Source organism: Schistocerca serialis, chromosome 2, assembly GCF_023864345.2.
Source record: "Schistocerca serialis cubense isolate TAMUIC-IGC-003099 chromosome 2, iqSchSeri2.2, whole genome shotgun sequence".
Classification (NCBI taxonomy): domain Eukaryota; kingdom Metazoa; phylum Arthropoda; class Insecta; order Orthoptera; family Acrididae; genus Schistocerca; species Schistocerca serialis.
Window position 1 is genome coordinate 479,189,243 of NC_064639.1, and position 17,649 is coordinate 479,206,891.

General features: G+C 40.8%; 1 protein-coding gene across 5 annotated transcripts in view; it reads right to left on the reverse strand.

The window, feature by feature from the left end:
• Positions 1–232: 232 nt before the first annotated feature.
• LOC126457403 (gametocyte-specific factor 1 homolog) overlaps positions 233–17,649 on the reverse strand; it is a 35,690-nt gene continuing 18,273 nt past the window's right edge. For all 5 annotated transcript variants that reach the window (XM_050093667.1, XM_050093664.1, XM_050093663.1 and 2 more), the window contains exon 3: positions 233–1,464. In XM_050093667.1, coding sequence (XP_049949624.1) covers positions 1,120–1,464 — 345 coding nt within the window. In that variant the 3' untranslated portion in view covers positions 233–1,119. The remainder of the gene's footprint in view (positions 1,465–17,649) is intronic.

Here is a 17,649-nt window from a genome sequence, read left to right on the forward strand (position 1 = left end):
TGACATTAGTGCAAACAGGATACAAACAACAAATACAACTGCAATCATATTGAAGACTATCAGACTACGTTGTGAACATAACATGTTTTTAAAATCAGTGGAAATGTGGGTTTAGAAATCATTTGCGCAACTGATTTTTATAATTTTAATGGTTATTCTAAACACAATAACATCAATTACAATGACACAGAAATCTTGTTTTAAAGTGTCTCCCCCCCCCCCCCCCCCCCAAAAAAAAAAAAACCGCTAAATATGGATTCTTGGCTAAATTTTTAGTAGCCATGTTATCTGAACACACATTGTAGAAAACATGAAGTGTCTTTGTTTATTTTCTCTCCTACAGCTCACATTCAATTACTGAACAATTAAAGTCATTTCCTTCCTGTTTCAGCTAACAATTCTTTCACTGAACATCAGTTTGCTATCTACAAAAAATGTGACAACTTAAGTACATTCCTCATTATATATCCCTTTACACAACCACACCTTGTTTATATAAATCCATTACAATGTGTGCCAACAACTGTGAGGAAACAATTACAATATCTCCCTCATTTCACTGAGAAATTAGAACATTTTCACACATTTAATCACCGGGATAGTACTAGTGGAACTAAAGCACACAAAAAAATATTATGCACGATGTGAGATGAAGGAGATAGAACAGAGGTGTACCACTACTGAAAACAGAACATTAATTATGTTATCTTACATCCTGGAAATATGGGTGTGCATGTATTTGCAAAGTAATAAAAAGATAAAATTACTTGATATTACTTCCAATATATAATTAAAATTATATTTCCCATTAATGAAATATACACTGTTCTAAATTGCACATGACATAAAATAATAAAAAATCTCAGAAACACCTCTCCACAAGCAAGTAGAAGTGACTTAAAACTTTTTGTAATTTCATTTGGCGTAACTGCCTTTGAAATTTAAGTTACAAGAAAAAGAGTTAATTCTTTATGTAACTGTGTGTCAAGTTCAAATAATATTTCCAGCTTATGCAAGGTCTCATCACAGCCAGAACCCTACTACACTCTGATCCATTTATATTTACAAGACAAGACTTCGAATTTTCTGAGCTGACAGAACATTGGTAACTTTTTAATTTTACACAGTCCTTTTTATCAATGCACTACCACGACCAAGTGGTCGACCCAATGAAAGTCCTCCCATTGAGGCCACTACTTCATCTGGTATATCTTGCTGAGCAGATGAGGTTGAGATGTCTTTTGACCGGTTCGAAAGAACTCCCTGGAGAGCCAGAGAACGAGTTTTCGGTTCACGTGGACGGATTGTACTATCACTTGCAATTGAAGCAGGTGAACTGCATTCAGAGGGTGTTTTTGTGCTTGCTGAAGATGATGGTCTTGAATCGCTATGTTGAGCTAATTCCTCTTGCAACCGCATGCGTTGCTGCTTTCTGAATTCCTTTGCTTCAGATTTTGTTGCTCCCTGCAATGAAAATCATTTCAACATATTTTTACAATCGATACATGAATTAAGATATATGTATTGGCACAGCTTACACACTGTGTTCAATAACAAATTAATGCATAATAAAGACTTCTCAATGTTGCAAAGGGATCTGACTAAATACAGCTTTACACCGGAACATGTGTCCATAAACAAACCCCTTCACTGCTTCTAGAAGTTTGTCTTGTAGAACTCTTTCAGTTTATAAATGTTGCCATATTTCCTATTCTCCAAATTAAGAATTTTTTTCCATTAATTATTCCAACAACACCTCCAACTTCATTATAACCATACAAAAGTTTTAGCACTATTTTCAATCATTAAACATTAATTCAGCAATGCATTAAAAATCTCACTGAAAGCAGCAGTAATTAACACAAGGAGGGGTGGGGTGGGGGTTGAGATAGTTTTATGCTTCTTCCAATGAACCTCTTGTCTACTACAGCCATTTAGTAAAAATGTGCATGGATAGTGAAAGATGTTAACCACTTTTGGCACTTAACAACAGTTTCATCCGAGTACAATGGGTAACTTTTGGAAGTTATAGCAGATTACTAGTTGAAGTGTGTATTGACTTCCAGGCAGCCCTTTATAATTCCAAACCATTGTCCAGTAAATGAAATTTGTGCTTAGGCGAACCTTTTGTTAAGACTTTGTAAGAAACACAATACAGAATTCATTCTTAAGTAGGCATATCAGAAACTAAATCCATCCAGCATTCCTCAAGGTTTGCTACTGTTTACAATAAACACTGCCCTGACTAAAGTGAAGCACCTCAGAACAGGAAGGAGAAACTTCAGAGGTTGAGAGGGTATAAGTGATGTTATTTCCGTGATTACAAGTCCAAATCAAATTTACAAAGAACCTGACAGTATCTGCGCACTTTTCAGTATGACTTTGCACCCCCTATGCCCTGAATGCACGCACATATTTGGTTTGGAAGGGTGACAGACCTATTGTATCTTGGGAAACAAGCTGGCCCACAACTCTTAACTGGTCCAAGTTATCTTTGACATTGGAAATGGGAGAGACAAGACATTCTAATTGGTTCCACACATGGTCCACTTGGGCAGATCCGGGGATCTTGCTGGCCAGAAGAGTACCTAAAAGTCACAAGCAGGTCATAAACACATGTGCCATGTGTGCATGAGCATTGTCCTTTTGAGAAATGGCACCACAATACTGTCACATGAGAGGTAACATGAGGATACTGGATGTCCATGTCTTACCATTGTGCCATCAGAGTTGCCTCAATAACTACTAGTAATGACTGAAGCCATACCGAATAGCTCCTCAAACCATGACCAACACCAAAACATTAGAAGAATGGGACTTCTCCCTGTATCACAGCCATACTCACTGAGAACGGTGATCCAGGGTAGGGCAGAACCACAATTTATTGCTGAATATAACAACGCCAGTCATCAGCAGTCCATGCTTTCCAGTCACAGAACCACTCCAAATGGTGTCAACAGCAGCCTACACTAGTAGGCCTGGTAACATCACTATACACATACAAGCCTGAACATTATGACCACCTGTTTAACAGTTTCTTTGTCCATCTTTGGAAAACAATACAGTGCTGATTCTGTCTATCACCTGTTCTAAAATTTGATCGTAGTTTTGTGGAGGTAATCCAGAAGGGTTCTCTCAGATTCACATCAGGTGACACTGGTGGCCAAGCCATCAACTTGATTTCACTATCATGCTCTTCAAACCACAGAAGTAAGATTCTGGCCTTGAGACACAGGCATTTTTATGCTGAAAGATGACATTACCATCAGAGGAGACTAAGCATGGAGGGATGCAGGTGGTTTGCAACTGTCAGCGTGTCTTCGATTACTACTACTGGTCCCATGCGAGTGCAGGTGGTGTCTCCCATAGCATAATACTGCTCCCACTAGCCTGCATTCATGACACATTGCACGTTTCGAGCCACCATTCACCTCGGTGACGGCGTTTGTGGAGTTGACCATCCACCTAGTGTAGCAAAAAATATGAGTCACTCAAAGAGCCAAACATTTCCACTGATAAATGGTCAAATCCCGATGGTCCCTTGCCCACTGCAATCTTAATTGGCAATGCCATTGGGTCAGCATGTGAACACACAAGGATTGTCTGCTGCGGAGTTCCACGTTCAACAATTTAAAATGAATGGTGTGCTCCAAAATACCTATGCATGCACTAGCACTGTGTTCTTTCGGCAGAGCCCTGACATATCACCATCTATCATACTCTACCGAGAAGACAAGCCTTGAACGCCATATTCTGCGAAGAATCAATGTCAAACCATTTAGTGCCTAATGGTAGTTTCACTGTCCTACCTCTTTCTGTAGATGGTCACAACAGTCGCACGCAGTTGCACATGAACTTTTGACCACCTGAACCATTTTCGAGATACTCATTCACAGGCTCTGCGTGATAACCTGCCCTTTGTCAGAGCCACTTTTCTCAATGGTTTTCCCCATTTGCAGCCCATATCTTTGCTAGCGAGATCCCCATCTGTGTATGCTCCACTTACATACTAACCCTACTGTGTCACGAGCCTGCAATTGCCTCCAGGTGGCATCCAACATCACGGTGAGCAGTGATCATCATCATGTTTTGGCTGTTTGGTGTGCACTTATGCACTCTAGTGGCCATTCTACCTGCCACAGAGAATTCAACTCCAATCACTTAAACATGACCACTAGTTATTTGTGTGATTTTATATATATATATATATATATATATATATATATATATATATATATATATATATATATATAGAGAGAGAGAGAGAGAGAGAGAGAGAGAGAGAGAGAGAGAGGAAAAGATCTGGTATCATTTGACTATACTATTAGTGATTGTCAAGGCAATCAGTCAAAACTGAAAAGAAGTGTGTGCCATAAGGAATTTAAGGTGAAATACTCACTTCAATCTTGTCATGGGGCATGGGAAAAGAATGTAACAGTTCCGTTTGCTTCAAAGATGATCACTTACAAAACTTAATTCAACCAATCCTTGAGCATTTTTACCATGTGGGCTCCATGAAATAATGGCAGAGTGATTACCTTTAATTTCAGTTTAGATTTTGCTGCCTGTTTTGTGTAAACTGGAGAGAAAAGTTCTTTGCAAGTTCCACAGGACACTGACGAGCATTTCAATGGCACTCTTTAGCTGATTAAAGATGACTGTATAATTACTGCTGTGTTTTTTTGTTACATGTTTCAGGTGGAAAGTGTGTGCACTCTAGCAGACAATACAAGGTGGAATCCATTTTCGGGACTCGTGCTGCCATCTGGAAAGTAGGCATAGTAGACCTTTGCACCACTAGATGGCGAGAGCTGCTTATCTAATGAGTCAGTGTACAGAGTGGCATTCAGCTGGGAGGACGTGTAGCATGTCCACAGTGATTTCCGTAACACACTGTGTTTGGTGTGTGGCGATTTTACAACGGATCCGCGAACAGAACAACAAGTGTGTATCAAATTCTGTGCGAATCTCTGAGACCCTTGCAATGATTCAACAAGTTTTTGGGGGACAGAGCATGAGCCGTACGCACGTGTGAGTGGCATGACTGGTTCAGTGCCAGCCGTACAGACGTCGGGAAAGATGATGCTCACACTGGAAAGACCATTAGCCGCACAACACCAGGACATTGTTGCCAAACTTCAACAACTGGTTCGTACGGATCGACGGTGAACCTTTCAAGACCTTGTGGATGAAGTGGGTATTGGTTATGGGGACATGTCAACGAATGTTGACTGATAAATTGGGCATGCGTCGTGTCACCGCAAAATTTGTGCCAAGGATTTCGACTGCTAATTAGAAGGCACAATGTGTTGAAGTGTGCATGGACCTTCGTCAGACCGCATCTGACGATCCAACCTTCTTGTCATGGGTTATCACCGATGAGAGCTGGATTTATGGCTATGACCCAGAGAGAAAGCAACAATCATCCCAGTGCAAGAGCCTGGGCTCTCAAGACCCAAAAAAGTGAGACAGGTGAAGACCAAAGTGAAGAGCATGATCATTGTTTTCTTTGATACCAAGGGAATTGTGCACAAAGAGTTTGTCCCATCCAACCAAACAGTGAATTCCGCTTACTACTGTGATGTTTGGCGACGGCTCCGTGAAAACATGCAGTGACAACAGCCTTTGTTGTCAAGGAAACTGGCTGCTGCATCATGACAATGCACCCTCACACACGTCATTGCTCACCAGGACCTTTTCGGCAAAAAACATGGCGGTTTTACCCCACCCACCATACTTGCCAGATTTGGTAGCTTGCAACTTTGCACTATTCCCAAAACAAACTCAAGTTGAACTCTAGAGGGGATTCAAGAAGTATCACTGGTGGTGATAAACACTCTCAAAAAACAAGACTTCCAGAAAACGTTTGACCAGTGGCAGAAGCACTGGGACCCATGTGTGTGTGCAGATGGGAACTACTTCTAGGATGACAGCACCAGTCCCGAAAATTTTGGATAGCACCTCATAGTTAATTGCAACAGGACTTAAAAATATTATTTTGTCAGACAAGACACAAAAAACACCTAATTTTCTCTTTTCAACACCAACTTTACAGAGGATCTTCAACAGTGTCATAGGGCTGATTTTGCTGAATACAATGAAACAAGCTTGTAAGATTTTGGCACTGCAAATACATAGCTTCACCCTGTTTTTGAAGCTTTCTGTATAGTTTGTAACATTCAGATCTCAGACTTTATATTATGATGCTGGTGTTTTAAGATACCAAATTGTGTTGTCATCTGTCCCTCCAAAAATGAAATGCACAACAGTTGACGCAATGGGAAAAATATGGCTGTTTTCTTTCCCAGGAAAGTAGATGCAGCAGAACCAACAGGCCTACGAGCAGTGATAAGTAGGACGATTGGCTTTCAGATACCCTGGAGAAACAGTGTGTGGCGTGGAGTGAGTGCAGGCAGGCAGGCAGGCAGGCAGTACCACTGTGCCAGAGCTGGAGGGAGCAGTTCACCTTCCCCACCCATCCACCCTCTATAACACTGCAACAGTGGGACTTTTTTATTACAATAATCAATTGTGATTACAAAATCCATCCATTTCATTGTCTGCAAGTTGTGACAGAAATGAGTAACCACCTTAAGTTCTTTACTCATTGATCTCTAAATGGTGCATTCCACAAACTCATGAGCCACAGTGATGAATGCACTACATTCACAACTGGATTAAGACACCCTATTTTTTCTTTTTACAGGAAAGAAGTGTGTGCGTCTCATGTGGTCGCCAGAGCCCAATGGATTATTCTCAGAAGGTTCTTCTAGAAGTACTCCATACAGCTTGGGTTTCATTAATCTCATTTTGTTGAGGGTAGTTGTGGATTTCCTTCCACCAATAATTTTAAATTATGGCACCTCAGTGTCAGATATTTCAATGACTAACCTTTCTTTAGTCTTAGCTTGCTTGGCCTTCCAATCTGCCACCTTATTTCCCTGTATACACACAATTTGGTGTACAAATAAAAGGGACCGAGATGAAGCTCTGTTAACTAGTCTTGGAAGTTGGATGCCAGCATGTTACGCGAGTATTGTAACATAATAGTAACCTCACACTCCCGACTACTGGTGCACTGCATGGCCTGGGTGATGGATTGCAGTTCAGCAGTAAATACGCAACACTCATTACATAGGAATCTCTTTCCATACCCTCTGGGGTAAATGATTTCAAAGAAAACTCTGCCATTGATTCTGAGCAATCAATGCAGTCACTTTGTGTGTCATAAATGAGAAAGTCATTGGAGCAATAGTCATCTTTAAGCCATGGGACAGGACTACACATCACAGGGAGCAATACTCACCATGGAGGTACTGAAAGAAGACCCCAGTGTACTTGCAGTGAAACTTTACAGTCATTTCTGAAAGTTTCTATTTACTTATTTATTTCATTCAAGGATCACCTCGTACCGCTGTAGCTGCTATCAAAACAATACAATAAAAATCAATAGCTCAAAATATAAGACATTCACAGATTACTTAAGTATGCTCTATAAGATTCAAGGTCTGCTCTTGACTGGTTCATTTGGGCATCTGGTGGATTGTTACCCCCATCATTTATGGGCAATTTCTGTTATTGACTTTTTGCACTGGGAACTCAGCCTGTGCCATCAAGACTGCTGAGGTTCATACAAAATGCTCGAGTCGCCAGTCTCCCACCATTGTAACGAACTGGGGCAAGCTTACTTCAGACTGACGCTGCTTCAGATCCATATGAAATTTAATCACAGTCCAAGTGGGATAGTATTAATGACGTGTGTAGAGCATAATCATTACAGTTGGTGTAATGACACAGCCACATAAGAACAAGGAGGAGACTCAAAAAGCAGTGTCATTCAACAGATTCTAATAATTAGTTGCTGAATTGTAACTTGGAGATAGAATGTACTAGCCTGAGTCTACGGTAGTGCACAACTCTGTTTCCGGTGGAAAGAATTCAAAGCCATGTTTTACCCTCTTTGGTTCCCAGATATCACATATTATACCTCACTTTCAAAATGTTTCACGCAGCTAAGAGTGCATATTTGTCACTGGAACCAACAATGTCACAAGCTTTACTTCATGCAGAACATGACTGCTAATTGTTGCAAATGTTACCACTTTCACATGAGACATCAGGATAGTGAAAGAGTGTGCAAGCTGCCCCATGCTGCTAGCAGAAATAAAGGTAAATAAAATATTATTTCTTCTGTTTTGGAAGAGGTTTCAGATTACTGAAGTTCATTCAAGTTGTGTCGTAGAATTGAAATACAATTCTTTATGGCTTTCATAGGACAAAAATGTGAAAGTATCACATTTGATACTAATGTTATTTAACATGCCAACTGACGATGGTTTGCTTTCACTCCTAGGCCTACAGACAATGCAATTTCGGCTCTAATACATCAAACAGACCCAAAACACTGATTATTAGTTTGAAGATACACAAGACAAATTTGAAATAAGTATGTGACTGTTTCAGGAAAATATTAACTCTTCTTGGGGAATTTCAAATAAGGACTCTTAGGCAAATGCTCTGAAATTTTAAACCAGTCGGGACAAGAAACGAACAGGATTCTTACAAGCAAATGGATATGCAAGTTTTAACCTTTTCTAGCAAAGTTTATTTAATAATGAGGAACTAAAATGCTGAGATAATGGATTGTATAAATTACAGGCTTTTTTCTTTTCTCTCAAGCAGATTTTCACCAACCCTAATTCCTACACCACAACCAGTGTCTAATTACAATCTTCAGAAGCCATTTGAGCACTTTCTAGACTGTCTACATTTTTTTGCAAATTAGCCAAATTTACTAATTTAATGGGTTTAGAACATCCAGGAAAATCATTTTATAGCAATGTAGAAGAAGTGAAAACTTTCTTTTCACAGTACATTTACACAATACTAATTGTTTATCTACATCTGCTAATAGTTTGGGCTCAAGTAGCAAGAATTTTGAAATAGCAGACATTTACAGAAACAGATTCTTCCTTCTTCAAACCAACCTGAAAGTAGTAAATGGTAACACTATCTCAACAGGATAAATAATCTAATCACTTCTGGAAGGTGAAATTTACACTAAGTATGGTTTGAAAATCTTGGTTGAAAATCTCATGATCTACAAACATCTGTACTGACAAACAAATGATCCCCTTCCAGGAGCTATGAGATAGTATACCAAAGGCAAACTAAATCCTGTTGGAATAAAGATTTTTGTAATGGCATCTTGAAATGGTGTACTCTAGGACTTTATTGAGTATCAGTGGAAAGGATGATATTCTGAGAGCACAGTTAATTCTGTTCCACAAAACACAGACATTGGAGAGAAGACAGTGTTGAAGGTATGTGACAGCTCCTGCAAGGTTATGACTGACATATTTTACCTTGATTCCTTTATTTTATTAAGTCTTGCACAGAAATATTACTAATTTTTTTACTATCGAATATGACTACAGATATTGTTTCTGAAAGATTCTGCTATAAAGAGGGCTGGAAGAGGCAGCCATGATCAGATGGTTCAGTGTAATGAAAAAATTGCCATAATTACGTGATCTGGTAATAGGACATTTCTGGCTTCAACTAAGTTTGCTTTTGAACCCAAGGATAAATGTACACAATAGTGTAAAAAAGTGCAGAAAGAGACTGGCCATCCATTGTCCCTCAATACAACACTAACATGGCAGATGATATCTTAGATTGAGTAATAAGTACATATGTGAGCAGAACCAAAACAAAGCAGCGGGCAACAAACAGTTTCACTTCAGAGTGAATGTGGCTGAACATAATCCAAAACAAAACACATTTTTCCCATAGTTGAGAATACCCTCTGAATGGGTCTTGTAGGCCCAACAGTACCAACTGGCTTCCGTGTCATCCTTAGGCTTCAGCAGATGCAGATACAGAGGGGCAAATTGCTTCAGACAATTTCATGCACAGCTGTAATTGAAGTACATATGTATGTATGACCATAATATAACATAAGAACAATAGTATAATATATTATACTTCCCATCAGCCCCTTCCGGCCACAATAAAAATTTTTTGAATGTTGCACATGTCTTGTACCTCCTAGCCAATAAAACTGCAAGTTTTGTTTTAATGCCATTCTGCACATCACTATGGGTCTAAAGAGAGTGGGATGGCTCCCTGGGGCTGGCATTTGGTGACATGCAGTGATATGACACTGTGGTGGAAGCAGATGTGATGAGAAGACGAGACCATGAGGCTCTTAGCACGTATGAGCCTGTCAATTGGTTTAGCACAGATCATGACAGGAATGATCCGTGACAATCCATTCTCTTGCATATGTTGTATGTTGAAGGGCAGTCCCATTTGGGCATTGGAAAACTGTAGAGATGTTCTTCCTGGCGATCAACAGGAGGCCTCAGAAACATTATCTATTTAGCGTGGAAAGGATGTTGCCAGATGGTTTATGTTTTCTGTACAGTGTGCCCATAATCAAGTTCCAGTTTCGAAACAGTGTAGAAAGTGAACCATTGCTCAGAATGATGTCAAAATTGAAAATTATATTACTGGCTCAGAGGGAAACATCATAGAAAAAAAAATTGAAGAAAATTTCACCTGGCTGGCACTGTCAACATAAAAGGGGTTGGCTACAAATGACAGATGAATCGCAATCTGACATGTTTGAGCTGCACATTACATCATCTGTACTGTTCAATGTGCATGACTGCACAAGTTCGGCACTCAATAGTTGTGTCACTGTTAGGTAAGCCAATTCGCCACAGCAAGGTCATACCACATCATAAAGGAAAATTTCGTTTTTAATTGTCCTGAGGCCAAAATCCATATAAAAAGCAAAATTAGATCAGTTTTTAACTCTCCTGAGACCAAACACCACATGAGAAAGAACTGACAGTCTATATGCAACATGCTATCCAGCATTTTCAGCCACTAGTTGAAATCGAGAAACAGCATGTTCCACAACAGATCTAGAGGTCACATTCAGAATTAGTTGCACAATGCATACCTCCAATTCAGCTACATTTGTAATTGGAGCACTGAACACAAGCCTGAAGTTACACAGCTCAATATCAGGTGATCTCAATAGCAAGGTGTTGGGAAATGACTGCTGATAATTCTAGCATTTCCAAAATACCGTTGCAGCAGCCACTTCACTGGCTGTGCAATGTGTGGAAGAGAGCCGTCTCGCATGACAATGAGCCTACCCACACATCCATGTTGTTGAAAGGTTGGAATGACAACTGTGCACAAAACTCTCTTAACATTTACCAGTGACACTAGAGATAGAAAGACCCACATGACTCAACTCCTCAAAAAAAATACAGCCTTACAATAAATGATGCCATCAGTCTGCATCGCACAATCAACTCCGCAGAATGAAGTGGTAACAAATTGGTGTGTGTCCCGATTTTCTGTTGCCCATAGTCTGCAGTTCTGTGTATTGACATGTTCTTGGAAATAGAAATGGACTTAGTCTGTCCACAGAATGTTCCGTGACGATTCATTGCTAACTTCCATAAGAGCAAGAAATTCCACAGCAAATATTTCTTTAGCATTAATGTCAGCAGGAAGCAACTCCTGAACATGAGTGATTTTGTATGGATAGCAATGCACAATGTTTCGTAAGATTTTATGTGCTGAGCTCACAGGCATGTCCAACATTTGGGCAATTCCCCATGTACTGCATGTTTGCACAACACAAGTTAAGCCATCCTGCAATCCTGTGACCATATCTTTGACAGATGTTTGATTTACTGCTTTCCTTCCTCTGCCACACTGCACTTCAAAAGAACCTGTCTTCGAATTCTGTAATATTTTCTTCAGACCCTTAGCAGACATCAGGCCATGCCTTTTTTCATACCCTCGAGTGACTGGAACTTATGCAGGGCTACTGGAATACTAGCACACAATCACACTTCTTGTGAAAGAGCTTTACCAGTAGTCCAAGAGCCCTCCGACAGACAGTCATGCTGGACACCTGACGCCAAACGAGTAACTGCCATGTGCTGCGCATCTACTGATATGAATACTGTGATGCTTACAGAGCCAGCTATTGGTCAAATTTTCGTTAATTTTTGTTTAATGTCTCTTCGGGCAACGGCCTTGCCGCAGTGGATACACCGGTTCCCGTGAGATCACCAAAGTTAAGCGCTGTCAGGTGTGGTCGGCACTTGGATGGGTGACCATCCAGCCGCCATGCGCTGTTGCCATTTTTCGGGGTGCACTCAGCCTCGTGATGCCAATTGAGGAGCTGCTCGACCAAATAGTAGTGGCTCTGGTCAAAGAAAACCATCATAACGACCGGGAGAGTGGTGCGCTGACCACACGCCCCTCCTATCCGAATCCTCAACTGAGGGTGATACGGCGGTCGGATGGTCCCGATGGGCCACTTGTGGCCTGAAGACAGAGTGCCATGTCAATAATATGCTGTTCAAATATGACGTCATTCTGAGCAGTGGTTCTCTTTCTACAGCATTTTGAAACTGCAACTTCAATTATGGACACCATGTATATTGAAGAGCATAGCAATTAGGTGAGTGGTGACATATGAAAGCTTATCCAACTGCTGAGTCCAAATGCACCAGGTGATCAGTGGTAGATCAAAATTAGTGGGAGCTGCATTTTCGTCAAGAAACAAGTAAACGACTCAAAGGAAGATTAGAGTTTAATGTTCCATTAACTGTGAGGTCATTAGAGATGGAGCACAAGCTCGGATTACAAAAGGATGGGGAAGGAAATTTGCCATGCCCTCATCAAACAGAAAATTAAATCTGGATGGCCAGATAAAGATCTGAACAATCGTTCTCCCACCACAACTAAAAGCAACAGACACGTCACTAGTTAACAGCACTAGCCAGTTTCAGAATGATGCTGTAGGATGGTGATGACAATCCAGCATGGTGTACTCATCATAAAGCAGCCGTCTTGGTTGCTGTTGGAAAGTAATTGTTCTTTATGATGGTGTCATTATAAATAAATAAGTGCCACGGATAACTACTTGCAAAGTAGGATTTTATATACCCGAAGTCCTTGCAACCCAAGTTAATAAAAGCTCATCTTTGTGGAAGCCATCGTCTCTATGTGGGTGAGAAACACATTTCAAATTATCTGAAGATAATGTATTTTTACCCAACCATTGATAGCAGTAAGACAGTAAATTTGGCATATTCTAGGTAGGGATGGTACAGAAATATACTTAACAATGAAAGACTGAAACTGAGTTTAAAATATAATTATGTAAAAAGAATCATTCCCATGGTATCTCCAACAGCAAAGTTAGCTTTTTCCGCCAGATTTTCGAGAGTCAAAATAGCAGTCTGTAACTTCCAATAATCATTTAAGATAACCAGTCTATATCACAAAAAGTGAAAACTGAAAAGCAAACAACATATGCAACTGACAACGTCTACACAATGAGGAAGACTAGGACACAAAGCAGAGGGCTTGTAGTCCATTGTAGTCCACCACTGAAAGCCAAGCTACATTATATACTTCTACCCATTTTTGTTACTACTTCTGAAGATTAGCGGAGGAAAAAAACTTCTACAGTTTTGTTACAGTGGTCATAAATATAGAGCAGTAAATGAAAGTCTGCTCACTACAAGAAGTAGCAATGCTCCATACTTAATTAATTCTCGCTCAAGAAGAGTATCAATATGCTGGCACTGTATGTGGCAAGTGCCGAAACATAGGCCTGTTGCAAATGTCCATTTGTAGAGAAAAAAAAATGATTTAAAATTGCTAAATGCTTTTGCTGAATTTTAAGGACAGTAAAACATTACTAAAATTATACTGAAAAAAGTTCTTAGAAATGAACATCATGAAAGCACGTCATGCAACTGAAATTCCCAGCTACACACATTCAAAATGCTGAAGTGAATGACAGAGGGTATACATGAATCCATAACATTGCAGATTCTTCCCATTCCAAATGCATGCGGAGCATGAAAGAAATGACTGTTTAAATGCTTCTGGGCACACTGTAGTAAGTTTAATGTTCTCGCATTTTCTACAGGAGAAATATGCAGGAAACGGGGAGGGGGGGGGGGGGGGCTGTAGTATACTCCTTAAACCTTCCCTAAATACTGATTCTTGAAACTTTTTAAGTAGGCATTTGCAGAATAGTTTCCACCTATCTTCAGGCATATGTCTATCTATGTTCTTCAACACTGCAATGACATTTTCACTTCCGCAGAATAGTTTCCACCTATCTTCAGGCATATGTCTATCTATGTTCTTCAACACTGCAATGACATTTTCACTTCCTTGTGAAAATCCAGTGTCTTCTGTTAATCCCACCTGCTCCGGGTATCACAAACTGAAGCAGAATTCTTGGATGGGTTATGTAGGATTAGTCGAGCAACAGGAATCATTCGTAACATCTGGAGGGCAGTGAAGGTTGTCTTCATTCCAAAGCCAGGAAGAACTGAACATACCACAGCCGGGGATATGAGACCAATCTGTCTGTTCTCCTTTCTTCTTGAAACATTATAAAAAGTGGTCAATGTGCACATTAGGAAGAGATGGTTACCTACAGTCCCTCCACACACAAACCACATGCATACCAACCAGAAAAAAATCATGTGAAACTGCACTCCACCAACTCGTTTGGAAGGTGGAGAAAGCACTACCCTTTCAGGAAATAGCCCTCTGCATCTTCTTGGACATCGAAGGGGCTTTTAGTAACATTGCCTTTAAATCCATGGTTAAGACAGCAAAGGTACATGGCTTGGAGACCACCATTTGTAGGTAGATTAGAGCCACGCTTAATGGTAGAAAAGTGGAAGCCACCATGATGCAAGAAAAAATGGTAATCAACACCAACAGAGGCTGTCTACAAGGAGGTTCAAATGGCTCTGAGCACTATGGGACTCAACTGCTGAGGTCATTAGTCCCCTAGAACTTAGAACTAGTTAAACCTAACTAACCTAAGGACATCACAAACATCCATGCCCGAGGCAGGATTCGAACCTGCGACCGTAGCGGTCTTGCGGTTCCAGACTGCAGCGCCTTTAACCGCACGGCCACTTCGGCCGGCTGTCTACAAGGAGGGATCCTGTCCCCTCTATAGCGGAACCTTGTGGTGAATGAACTCTTTGTAGGATTAAAAAAAATTGTTCAAATGGCTCTGAGCACTATGGGACTTAACATCTATGGTCATCAGTCCCCCAGAACTTAGAACTACTTAAACCTAACTAATCTAAGGACAGCACACAACACCCAGTTTTGTAGGATTAAACTCTAAACAGTACTTTCAGCAGGGATATGCAGACAATCTTGTCATAGTACTACTTTGCAAATTTTTAAGTACAGTCAGAGAGCTATGGCACAAGGAGCATTGAACATTGTTCAAAATTGGTGCAGAAAACATGACCTAATGGTCAGCCCTTGGAAGACTGTCGTACCATTTTATGAGGAAGCAGATCCAGCACATATGCTGAAATCTGAACCTTCTCGATTAAACTACCAGTGAAGAGGTAGTGAAATATTTAGGGGTAACCCTGGATGAGAAACTACTGTGGACCCCTCACTTAAGGAGCACCTGTTCCAAGGTGAAAGGTACCCTAATGAGTACCAGGAGAGCTTGTGGTAAAAACTGGGACTTAAGCCCCAAGAGTATAGACTGGATATACACCATGGTAGTAAGACTATGATCACTTATGGGGCTATAGTGTGTTGGAAAAAGGTAGAACAGCAGGTAGCTGCTAAAGTGCAAAGATTGGCCTGCTTAGCCATTACGGGCAGAATTAGCAGCACACCCACTGCTGGGATGGGAACCATGCTGGATATGACCCCTTTACACCTGTGGTAAATATGGAGGCAGCAGCTGGAGCACACAGGTTAAAGACTGGCAAAAACTGGAACTCACTGGGGTATCCAGCATCTCACACTAAAATACTGAGTGAGGTAGGCATAGGTACGGTTGAGGGACATGGCGGCCAACTATATAATAACCCCCAGCTGCTTCAACAAGCCTTTCAATGTAGTAATAGGAATTAGAGCTCTGGGATGACAAATTTTGAAACCGTACTGGGGACATAGTCTGGTTCACTGATGGTTCGAAAACAGACCAAGGTGTTGGGGCCGGGGTATACGGAGTGCAGCCAAGGCTGGAAAGTGCAATTTCTCTACGGAAGATGGCCATTGTGTTTGAAACAGAAATATCTGCTATCAGGGTGTGCGTGGAGGAGAATTTGTGGAGGTGCTACAGAGGTCATAGCACTTTCATTCAGTCAGACAGCCAAGCAGCCCTAAAAGCACTGGCAGACTCTGCAACAAGATCAAAGATCATGGCAGAATGCCATTAAGTCCTTGTGGAGCTAGGGGAAAGCAATAGGGAAAAACTATTGTGGGGCCCTGGTCACTGAGGGATTAGTGGTAATGAGCAAGCCAATAGGTTGGCCAGGATGGGGCGAAGACACCATTTATTGGACAGGAACCTGTCCTGACGATCGCCAACGCAACGATCAAAATAAAACTACAAGACAGGACAAGGAGACAGCATGTAGAATACTGGGCTAAGGTCCAAATGCAGAAACATGGCAAGGTATTGACGCCGACGCCATGTTCTAAGAAGTCTCTCAATCCTGGGCTTGAGAATGAAACTCATGGTTGGACTGTTGACAGGCCACAAGAATATCAAAAAACACTTACATACAATGGGGATAATAAAAGAAGACCCCAAATGTAGGATGTGTGGTGTGGGAGAGGAAACCTCATCACATTTTATGTTCAAATGCGAAGCATTGGAGATTAAAAGACACAGAGTATTTGGATCAACCAGACCTGAAGAAATTGTGTCTAGCAAAGCACTAGTGAAGGATCTCCTTGCACTGTTCGAGAGCATTGGTTGGCTTTACTAGAGACACAGGGAATGATACCACACACTAAACTCTGTTTCAGTGTGGGCAGCAGCGGACTTTATCAATGTTGTTTTTGCTTCCCTGATAAAAACCAAATCAAATCAAGAACTCTAATGGCAACTGGGAGCAAGTTGGATGCAATGGCTACAAATAAAAAAAACATTGTACTCTTTATCCATTCAGAGAACTGGTTGGAGCAATGATTTAAATTACCATCAGCACTTGACATGACATACACTACCCGGTCAACGAGCTAAGCCAGTACAATGACAGCCATAACTGTATTCACTGGAAAGATGCTAAGCGAATCCTTAGATACTTCAAAGGAACCACACACACGGAACTTGCCTATGCCAAGGAAAAAGAAGGAATCTTCAGTTTCGCAGATGCTGACTGGGAAAGTCCATTGCTGATGGGAAGTCTTCCTTCAGCTACAGTTCCACCTTATCCAGAGCAGCAATATCATAGTGTTCATGCAAGCAAAGACTTGTTACTATTTCATCAACCAAAGTTGAGTGCATGAGCCTCATGGAAACAGCAAAAGAGGCAATTCCACTGTCAACATTCATGATGGAGCTGGTTATAGGAAAAATGTTACATATCACCTTTTTAATGACAATCAGCTGGAAAGTTAGCACACAACCCAGTTTTTCACTCAACAAGTCACATTTACATAAAACATCACATCATGTCAGGCTCTACAAGAGTGTCCACTGAAACTGGAGTAGTAGCCAACAGAAGACATGATGGCAGATTGACTGAAGAAGGTACCTTTTGCACTAAAGCTGAAAGACTTTGACTTCAATCCTAGGGCAACGAA